Raw genomic sequence first — 11,708 nt, 5'->3', positions numbered from 1 at the left:
CTGTATGTACGATTTCGTCTACGTATTTGCTGACTTGGCCGAGTCAGCGGCCGCCAGCTCGCTTTGACCGCCACCTGGTCGTGCCTAGGGTGAATACTAGTCCATCCGGGGGCTTTTGTGTAAAAACGCCAGACAAAGCGACCAGGTCCCTGTCCTCGACTACCTCGGCAAGGTCGGCGTCCGCCGCGACGAGCTCCCGTACCTGCTCCGCCGCTACGCAGGTGCTCCACGCCAGCATCGTCGTCGACCTCGCGCCCGTCGTCAAGTACCTCCAGGGGATGGACGTCAAGCCCGGCGACGTGCCGCGCGTGCTCGAGCGCTACCCGGAGCTCCTCGGCTTCAAGCTCGAGGGCACCATGAGCACCTCCGTCGCCTACCTCGTCGGCATTGGCGTCGCCAGGCGGCAGATCGGCGGCATCATCACACGTTTCCCTGAGGTGCTGGGCATGCTGGCCGTTGCAAGAATGATCAAGAAGAAGCCGTATGTCCTTTGGTTTGGGTTGGAGGACTAGTATTCACGGTCGCCAGTACCTGTCCATAGCTGCGGCGCAAGGGGGGAAGGGATCCCCGTTTGTTTTCTGGCCGTGATTTCTGATAAGGTTCTGCAGCCTCCTGACCTGAAACTAAAAGGCAGGAATTTCACATAGAACGGGTCAGCTCTGTTCGGCTGGCACTTGGCAACAATTTCTCCAGATAGAGTGGCTACTGGAACTGAAATGTTTCCAGCAAAATTCTTTGCTGCAGATGATCCAATTTTCGATGGGAACACACCAAATTCCAAACCAAACGGCGCCAGCAGCCTGACTAGCAACTCTGGACTATGCACTATCTGGAGGCAGGAGTGGTGGACTTCTCCTCTCCAGGCATTCTGAAACGGGGATCCGCGACTTTGGTGTTCAACAGGAGACAAGTTTTATAAGCCACAACACCTACTCCTTGGTTAATACTCCTTTGGAGTTCTAGACTGGAGTAGTATGCATTGCGGACTTTTTAAATCCATCTCTGCGATCTTTATCAGTTCTTGACAACATAGTCAAAATCTTGATGCCAACATCCCTCTCTACTACATAGTCGTAGTCCAGTGAAATAAACTCAATCATGAAGAAAAGGGTATATCATAAGAAAATGACAAGGTTGACTCAAAAAAAAAGGAGAGACAAGGTGACACCAAAAATGAACATGCATTGCATTGGAAGACCAACTGGTGGCATTAACAGGAGGCTCATATCTCACTTCTGACTGGGAATGTCAGATTTATAACATCGCAATTTGTTCATTGTTTGCTCAGGTTCTTGCAAATGCAGTGGGTCATAATGCAGTTTCACATTCAGAACAGTGCAAACTGTCTACTCCAGACTGCAAAATGTGTCACCTTGTCTAGGCATACATGAGCAAACAATGAACATATTTACAGTATATCTACGCATACGTGAGAAACATGCAAAGGGAGTATATGATATAACTTCAAGTTTACAATATATCTAGGCATACATGAGAAAGATGGCTGCAAAATGTGTTCCCATATGAAAATGCCAAATGTGTCAGTAACAAGGATGGATGCTACATCATTTCCCAGTTAAACAAGCACTGTGTGAAATATCTGAATATATCAGATCTCTAAGCTACAATTTGATTATATCCAGCATTTGGTTTATCAAGCACATCCTTCAAAACTGACAGTCTAGTGATCACTACTGCATCATATACAACAAAGCATCAAGCTCAAGGCATTTATCGAGCACATCCTTCAAAACTGACAGTCTAGTGATCACTACTGCATCATATACAACAAAGCATCAAGCTCAAGGCATTTATCAAGCACATCCTTCAAAACTGACAGTCTAGTGATCACTACTGCATCATATACAACAAAGCATCAAACTAGACTGTCAGTTTTGAAGGATGTGCTTGATAAACCAAATGCTGGATATAATCAAATTGTAGCTTAGAGATCTGATATATTCAGATATTTCACACAGTGCTTGTTTAACTGGGAAATGATGTAGCATCCATCCTTGTTACTGACACATTTGGCATTTTCATATGGGAACACATTTTGCAGCCATCTTTCTCATGTATGCCTAGATATATTGTAAACTTGAAGTTATATCATATACTCCCTTTGCATGTTTCTCATGTATGCGTAGATATACTGTAAATATGTTCATTGTTTGCTCATGTATGCCTAGACAAGGTGACACATTTTGCAGTCTGGAGTAGACAGTTTGCACTGTTCTGAATGTGAAACTGCATTATGACCCACTGCATTTGCAAGAACCTGAGCAAACAATGAACAAATTGCGATGTTATAAATCTGACATTCCCAGTCAGAAGTGAGATATGAGCCTCCTGTTAATGCCACCAGTTGGTCTTCCAATGCAATGCATGTTCATTTTTGGTGTCACCTTGTCTCTCCTTCTTTTTTTTGAGTCAACCTTGTCATTTTCTTATGATATACCCTTTTCTTCATGATTGAGTTTATTTCACTGGACTACGACTATGTAGTAGAGAGGGATGTTGGCATCAAGATTTTGACTATGTTGTCAAGAACTGATAAAGATCGCAGAGATGGATTTAAAAAGTCCGCAATGCATACTACTCCAGTCTAGAACTCCAAAGGAGTATTAACCAAGGAGTAGGTGTTGTGGCTTATAAAACTTGTCTCCTGTTGAACACCAAAGTCGCGGATCCCCGTTTCAGAATGCCCGGAGAGGAGAAGTCCACCACTCCTGCCTCCAGATAGTGCATAGTCCAGAGTTGCTAGTCAGGCTGCTGGCGCCGTTTGGTTTGGAATTTGGTGTGTTTCCATCGAAAACTGGATCATCTGCAGCAAAGAATTTTGCTGGAAACATTTCAGTTCCAGTAGCCACTCTATCTGGAGAAATTGTTGCCAAGTGCCAGCCGAACAGAGCTGACCCGTTCTATGTGAAATTCCTGCCTTTTAGTTTCAGGTCAGGAGGCTGCAGAACCTTATCAGAAATCACGACCAGAAAACGAACGGGGATCCCTTCCCCCCTTGCGCCGTAGCTATGGACAGGTACTGGCGACAGTGAATACTAGTCCTCCAACCCAAACGAAAGGACATATGGCTTCTTCTTGATCATTCTTGCAACGGCCGGCATGCCCAGCACCTCAGGGAAACGTGTGATGACGCCGCCGATCTGCCGCCTGGCGACGCCGATGCCGACGAGGTAGGTGACGGAGGTGCTCATGGTGCCCTCGAGCTTGAAGCCGAGGAGCTCCGGGTAGCGCTCGAGCACGCGCGGCACGTCGCTGGGCTTGACGTCCATCCCCTGGAGGTACTTGACGACGGGCGCGAGGTCGACGACGATGCTGGCGTGGAGCACCTGCGGTAGCGGCGGAGCAGGTGCGGGAGCTCGTCGCGGTGGACGCCGACCTTGTCGAGGTAGTCGAGGACGGGGACCTGGTCGCTTTGTCTGGCGTTTTTACAAAAAAAAAAAACCCGGATGGACTAGTATTCACCCTAGGCACGACCAGGTGGCGGCCAAAGCGAGCTGGCGACCGCTGACTCGGCCAAGTCAGTAAATACGTAGACGAAATCGTTCATACGGACCAAAGTGAACCCCTTGCACAAGTAAATGGACCGTAGTTCGGGTATTCTAAAGTAGTGGTACTAAACTGTCAACCGGTTCAAGTTTAGTGACCTACGGTGAATTTTTCTCTTCCAAATATGTCGACATGAGCTGTAGGATAGATACTCATAGTGTGACGACTTTTTTTTTGGTTGTCATAGAATGTGTGCCACTTGTATATACTAGTTGTTTGGCCTACTACAGTTTTTTTGTAACCCGTCATGCATTTCTATTTTTAGGTTATTGCTTTCAGATTTATTATGTACGTTTGCAACCCATTGTATTTCACAATATTCGATCCAGATTTATTATGTACGTTTGTAACCCATTGTATTTCACAATATTTGATCTAATCAAAGATTTAGAACATAATATAATTATTTCTGATGGGTCGTAAATGTAAATCATTGATAGATTGGGCTTCTGAAGGGGTAGTGGTGTGATGCTTCTTACATCTTTGCAGGTAAAGGTAGCAATAAAAGTTATTAAAAATATACTAATTGTGAACATTTGAACACTGCTGGAATGAGCGGTAGCATAGATGCTCATCACGAGCCAAAAGTGACCTTCCGCTCCCGAGCTCAAATGAGCTTGGTGAACAGTAAAATCAACAAAAATTCAAAAAAATCTGAATTTTTTTGTGACAAACATTGACAAAAGTTTCAAGTGGTTGCAAAAATTCGTCTTGGAATCACATTCCTGGAAGGTGTGGCAAATAAAACAAAATCGATACTCTAATCATCAAGTTGCGACTCTTGATATTTTTTTCTTCTGACGGAAATGCGTGTCACCTTTTTATGCTAACAGTTTGGCCTAGTATAGTACAACTACCTGTATTTCACCATATTATTATCTTTGCCGGAAAAGCTTGGTATAAAAGTCATAAAAAATGTATATGTGAACATTTGAATACTCTAGGAATGAGTTGTAGGATAGATGCACATCAACTTATGACTTGAATTATTTATTAAAAGAAATGTGTGCCACTTATTTATCCTGTGTTTTCTTTGGCATGGTGTGGGTAGCTTTCTAGCATACTGTAGTACACTATATTACTGTATCCGACCATCTACACACATAATATAATTGGTTTTTGGGTGATGTTATAGTGATGTTATGCTTCTTGGGTCTTTGCAGGTAAAGCCATCTATAGAAGTCACCAAAAAATACTTTTCAAATATTCCAAATATGTTGAAATGAGCCGTCGGATAGATACTCATAGTGTGACAACTCTTTTTTTGCTGTGATATATTCCACTTGTTTTTGCTGTGGTGCATTTCTATTTTTAGGTTATTGCTTTGAGATTTATGATGTACCTTTGTAACCCATTGTATGTCAGAATATTCTATCTATTCAAAGATTTATAACATAATATAACTATTTTTGATGGGTCGTAAATGTAAATCATTTATCGATTGGACTTCTGAAAGAGGTAATGGTACACTGCTTCTTACATCTTTGTAGGTAAAGCTAGCAATAAGAGTTACTAAAAATATACTAATTGTGAACATTTGAACACTGCTGGAATGAGCGGTAGCATAGATGCTCATCACGAGCCAAAAGTGACCTTCCGCTCCCGAGCTCAAATGAGCTTGGTGAACAGTAAAATCAACAAAAATTCAAAAAAATCTGAATTTTTTTGTGACAAACATTGACAAAAGTTTCAAGTGGTTGCAAAAATTCGTCTTGGAATCACATTCCTGGAAGGTGTGGCAAATAAAACAAAATCGATACTCTAATCATCAAGTTGCGACTCTTGATATTTTTTTCTTCTGACGGAAATGCGTGTCACCTTTTTATGCTAACAGTTTGGCCTAGTATAGTACAACTACCTGTATTTCACCATATTATTATCTTTGCCGGAAAAGCTTGGTATAAAAGTCATAAAAAATGTATATGTGAACATTTGAATACTCTAGGAATGAGTTGTAGGATAGATGCACATCAACTTATGACTTGAATTATTTATTAAAAGAAATGTGTGCCACTTATTTATCCTGTGTTTTCTTTGGCATGGTGTGGGTAGCTTTCTAGCATACTGTAGTACACTATATTACTGTATCCGACCATCTACACACATAATATAATTGGTTTTTGGGTGATGTTATAGTGATGTTATGCTTCTTGGGTCTTTGCAGGTAAAGCCATCTATAGAAGTCACCAAAAAATACTTTTCAAATATTCCAAATATGTTGAAATGAGCCGTCGGATAGATACTCATAGTGTGACAACTCTTTTTTTGCTGTGATATATTCCACTTGTTTTTGCTGTGGTGCATTTCTATTTTTAGGTTATTGCTTTGAGATTTATGATGTACCTTTGTAACCCATTGTATGTCAGAATATTCTATCTATTCAAAGATTTATAACATAATATAACTATTTTTGATGGGTCGTAAATGTAAATCATTTATCGATTGGACTTCTGAAAGAGGTAATGGTACACTGCTTCTTACATCTTTGTAGGTAAAGCTAGCAATAAGAGTTACTAAAAATATACTAATTGTGAACATTTGAACACTGCTGGAATGAGCGGTAGCATAGATGCTCATCACGAGCCAAAAGTGACCTTCCGCTCCCGAGCTCAAATGAGCTTGGTGAACAGTAAAATCAACAAAAATTCAAAAAAATCTGAATTTTTTTGTGACAAACATTGACAAAAGTTTCAAGTGGTTGCAAAAATTCGTCTTGGAATCACATTCCTGGAAGGTGTGGCAAATAAAACAAAATCGATACTCTAATCATCAAGTTGCGACTCTTGATATTTTTTTCTTCTGACGGAAATGCGTGTCACCTTTTTATGCTAACAGTTTGGCCTAGTATAGTACAACTACCTGTATTTCACCATATTATTATCTTTGCCGGAAAAGCTTGGTATAAAAGTCATAAAAAATGTATATGTGAACATTTGAATACTCTAGGAATGAGTTGTAGGATAGATGCACATCAACTTATGACTTGAATTATTTATTAAAAGAAATGTGTGCCACTTATTTATCCTGTGTTTTCTTTGGCATGGTGTGGGTAGCTTTCTAGCATACTGTAGTACACTATATTACTGTATCCGACCATCTACACACATAATATAATTGGTTTTTGGGTGATGTTATAGTGATGTTATGCTTCTTGGGTCTTTGCAGGTAAAGCCATCTATAGAAGTCACCAAAAAATACTTTTCAAATATTCCAAATATGTTGAAATGAGCCGTCGGATAGATACTCATAGTGTGACAACTCTTTTTTTGCTGTGATATATTCCACTTGTTTTTGCTGTGGTGCATTTCTATTTTTAGGTTATTGCTTTGAGATTTATGATGTACCTTTGTAACCCATTGTATGTCAGAATATTCTATCTATTCAAAGATTTATAACATAATATAACTATTTTTGATGGGTCGTAAATGTAAATCATTTATCGATTGGACTTCTGAAAGAGGTAATGGTACACTGCTTCTTACATCTTTGTAGGTAAAGCTAGCAATAAGAGTTACTAAAAATATACTAATTGTGAACATTTGAACACTGCTGGAATGAGCGGTAGAGTAGATGCTAACTGTTTATGTGATGGAAGGAGTGCCACTTGTTTATGCTAACTGTTTTGCATACAATAGTGCGAGTATCTATCATGCGTTCTACTTGCACGCTACAAGACACTTTGGTTTGAGATTCATGGTGTAGCTTTCCAGCTCGATGCAGAACAATTTATTCCACTGTGTCCAGCCATTTAAATAATATAATTATTCTTTTCGGTCACATAATTAAAAAGTAATTTTATATTTTCCTCTCAATGATCTATTGGTGTAATGCCTTGTTGGTCTTTGTAGGTATGCCAGCTATAAAAGTCAACAAAAGATATTTTCAGAATATTGAGACACTGTTGAAATGAGCTGTAGGACAGCCAGTTGCTTTGAGACTCATGGTGTAGCTTTCAATTTATGCACATCATATAATGCACGACAGGTACTTGTGCTATACTAGACCAAGCTAGTAGTGGCGGGCCGTACTTAGTGCTTGCTACGGGTCTTGTAACTAAGGAAAGTCATTGAACATATCATGCTTATTAATCCAGAGTAATACCAAGATTGAGCATGGCGCTTTCAATTGTTTATGTTCAATATAGAAAGAGTTTAAAAGGGAAATGGTGTAAAAATAAGACCCTGCCATAGTAAGTAATGAATCATGGCACGCATTACTTACAACTCACAGCTTTGACAAGGAACATGCTTGTGATTGGATTCCAATATAGGAATAGGATGCCGAGTCACCTAGATTACATTTCTGCTTCTCAATGCTAGGCTCCAAAGGCCTTACGAATTTCAGCGATTACATGGCTGGACACATCTGGACCGAACATCTTAGGCAAATTTGCTGTCAGATCGACCTCGATTGATTTTAATCTTACAGCTTGATCCCTCCTGACCATGATCTCCCTCTCGGCATCTTCCATTTCGGATGTTTGACCAGCACAACTATGAAGCCAGATTTGAAGCACTTCCTTCACAGCTGATGCCAGATGGCTGGACACTATCTCCTCCAAGGTACTCTCCCCTCCATGACCACAATCAATGGTGACCGACAGCGCTGTTGGAGAACATGCACTGCGCACAAAGAGCGACGGCGACCGGTATGGACGGGTTTGTGGCAACTCTTCGATGTTCTCACGTTGCTTGTCCAGCCCAGTGTTTTCATAGTACTTGACGATGTACTCGGGGTGGAGTGCAAGGTCTTTACGTGGGAGCAGATCGAGAATCACTACCATTGAACTTGGGCTGCCTTGTATGAACTCCATGAGGAAATGTGGTGCATCCGACAAGGCGTTTAGGGAAATAAGAACCGATGTAATATCGATTGCACCGTTCGGGACTTTGCAGTGAAGTGACGAGTACAACATGAAATCAATCTGTAGACAGAAGTTAAGACCATTGAAAATCGTACGCATTTGTCGTTTTTGTTGATACAGTCATATGATCACGAGGAGGAGCAAATAGAAGAAATTAGGCAAGTTTATTAGTGCGCCAGTTTTCATGATTCCACTGCCAATATTGTTGGGTTTGTTGTTCTCACGGAGCTACTAATTCCTATTAATTTCAGTTAAGCCATGGTGATGCTTGTGTGTTTATGTGTGTGTGTGTGTGTGTGTGTGTGTGTGTGTGTGTGTGTGTGTGAGAGAGAGAGAGAGAGAGAGAGAGAGAGAGATGCACAAAAGTAGTAGTATATCACGTAGGTACTGAATCGAGAGAGGAAATACCGATGAGGCAGGCACGCCTCGACGCACGTCCAGCATGCCGACGGCGGTTCCGGTGCTGTTCCGGAACTCGAGTACGTCTGCAGGAACAGCCGAGGGCAGCAACCGCGCCTCGGCTTCAGCCACCAGCTCTCGCGCTACCTTTCGGTGCGCCAGGGAGGGCATGCATGCGCACATGGTGCTTGATGTTCTGGCTCGGAGAAGAGGAGACGCGCCATGGTGGAGACCGGAGATAGTTGGAAGGGTTGGCGCAGCCATGGAGACAGAGGTCACTGGCCGGAGCATGGCCCCTCTTCTGTAAACGGGAACTGATTCGTGCTGTCCGGCCGGGATCGTTCCCGTTTACAGAAGAGGGGCTTCGAGTTGGTAGTTACCCTTTAAAGGTTTGATACACATGCATGAACTTCTTTTTTACGACCACTTCTCAATTTCATTAATCCTGCATTCCCGTTGGTCATATGCTAGCATTGACTCTAACTCAACTAAAACCACATATCTGCTACCAGACGAATGGTTGTACCAATCCTGCATCCACAAGCCATCGATCACGTGAGATACAGCCTGCTCCACGCGTTCCACGCGCCCACAAAAGGTTAGGTGGTCGAAAGCGCCTCCTACTTTAGACTTATTGATAACATCGAACAGTTACACACAGTGTACATGTCGACCAACAGTACTCTAGTCCTTTTCCAAGGGCACATCTATCTATTATATATTAAAAGTAATTAACGGGTTCACTTGAAGCAAGAGAAATATGTTGTAAATCCAATGTTAATTGTAAAATACAGACCCTTAACATAGAGGATCTTCTAACATTATGAACCTTGACCTTACGATCCACGTAATTTAAAATGGCGGACTTGAGACTTTCTTGGGGAATGACTGGAGACAAATTAAATAAACAAAAGATATATGATATACTATTTCCATGGTGGACTGGAGGTCCCCTGGGGTTACTTCCTTTGGCTGTTTTCTTCTGCTTCAGTTTGCCCCTTGCATGGGGAACCGGATCCTCTAACATCCTCAAGGGATGTCACGTAAGCTACCTATAGTAACCGTAACATCCCTCTTTCACATCCATATGGTTAAGCCTAAAATGATTATAATTAATTTGCAAATTACAAATCTATTGTATATATTTACAAAAATTACGTACAAACAAAATTATGGTGCAATAAAATTATTTTTTGATTTATTTTTGTACATGCTACAGTAAATTGTGTACACATATTTTTGTACATGCTAAGGTACCCTAACATCCGTTCTTCGTTTTACACACACATTTCACTATAGCTTCATGACATCCCTTGAGAATGTTAGAGGATCCACTTCCCTTGCATGGGTGCTGCTCTCTGGTTGTACTCTATCTTCATGTTGGAGCATTGGACATTCTCCTTTCTTTTGGTAGGTTAGTCCCTTGTTAGAGTGTCGTCGGGTTTACGCCCCATGGTGAATGTGTTGATGACGCTTATTTGTAGTGGGTTTACCTGTGATGCTGAACTCAGTCTCCCTTTCGCTTCTCCTTTTGTGCTCGTTATGGGTTTGGAATTGATTTATTTCCGTTATTCCATAATGGAAAGGTGTGATGCCTGGTTCAAAAAATATATATGATAGACTATCGTTGTTAATCTGATCTTAGCTTCATGCATGTTCCCGCCCTGTACCTACACAGCGAATGACTAAAAAGAAGGAACATGTCTATTGCTTTACAAGAAACCATATCCAACGGACTCTATGTGGTACTGATCTGAGGCCCAACGGGCTAAGAGATAATTTGAAAAGGTAAAAGAAAAGTAATGTTAAGGAGACGGGCCACGCACCAACGTATGTTACCCTTTTCCAACTAATGCTCCCTGATTGGGGGTGATCCTAACCAACTATGATTTTGGTTCCCCCTCATCAGCGCACATATATTAGAAGGGGGAGTAGCCGACACCTATGACCTAACCAGTTCATGTTCAGTTTATTCCTGCTCCCCACATCCCAAATCCCTAACTGATCTGGGTGAGCGCTACAACGATAGGAAGACCATCTCCTACCTCTGCCCTTGTGCCAGGGCAGTGCCGGTGGCACCTGGAGGGATGCTGCTACCTGCTGCGACCATCTACCCCAAGCCTGCATCACGCTTGCATCGAGTAGGCACGGGTCTTCTGGATCCCGACGCTGGCAATGTTGTCATCTCTACAGAGGACGCGCGGAAAGAAGCAGTTGTGGCTACTACACCCTTGAACGTGATGTTGCTTGGCCACTGCACCTTGCACGCTGCCGTCGCAGCTAAAGTTTCCGCTGACAGCCGGCGGCGAGTCACCTCCCAAATTGCCTTGTGCGTCACTGGAGCTACGCTCGACGGAGGAGTGCGTGGGACGAGGTCCCCTGCTTGCTGCTCTGACGAGCGAAGTTACCACGTTATCATATCCAGTGTGCCTCGCGCCGCCATGTCTTCATGTGCGGGCGCATCTTGCATTACCGCCGCAGTCACTCTCTCTCTGGAACGATAGAATCAGGAGAAAATGGGGAATTAGGGCTAGTGTTTGACCCAGCAGTGGTTTCAATCCTCTCAGGGCCGATCAGAGCCGCCGGCTCGATCTGACGGACGAGACCAACACAGGGTGGTGATGCAGCGCTCGGAGTTACTGCCCAACGGTGATATACTTAGGAGTTATATTTTGATACTTCTTCTTCGGTACAACCCTCCTGAACACATCAACGGGCAAGATCTGTCCATACCCCTTCATAATAAAGGGTAGGATGGTCTTTCTAGAAAATACGACGTGGAGATCTATCACGTTTTGTGTCCATCTTAGGCCAGCCAATTAGTAAGTATGTACGGTAGCACTGATCGAAAATACAAAAAAATAGTGAGCCTTCTACG

General features: G+C 42.5%; 1 protein-coding gene across 1 annotated transcript; it reads right to left on the bottom strand.

Moving 5' to 3' along the window:
• Positions 1 to 7,735: 7,735 nt before the first annotated feature.
• On the bottom strand, positions 7,736 to 9,235 carry LOC125542622 (red chlorophyll catabolite reductase). Its single transcript, XM_048706071.2, has 2 exons — positions 8,840 to 9,235; positions 7,736 to 8,491 (listed from the first exon to the last, which is right to left on the bottom strand). Exons 1-2 carry the CDS (start codon positions 9,119 to 9,121, stop codon positions 7,883 to 7,885), a joined length of 891 nt encoding a protein of 296 aa, XP_048562028.2. The 5' UTR covers positions 9,122 to 9,235; the 3' UTR covers positions 7,736 to 7,882.
• Positions 9,236 to 11,708: the final 2,473 nt, after the last annotated feature.

Source organism: Triticum urartu, chromosome 1A (assembly GCF_056163025.1).
Source record: "Triticum urartu cultivar PI428250 chromosome 1A, HENAU_Tu73, whole genome shotgun sequence".
In the NCBI taxonomy this organism is placed as follows: domain Eukaryota; kingdom Viridiplantae; phylum Streptophyta; class Magnoliopsida; order Poales; family Poaceae; genus Triticum; species Triticum urartu.
Note: the sequence above shows the minus strand (reverse complement) of the source record. Positions and strands in the feature narration are given on the sequence as shown.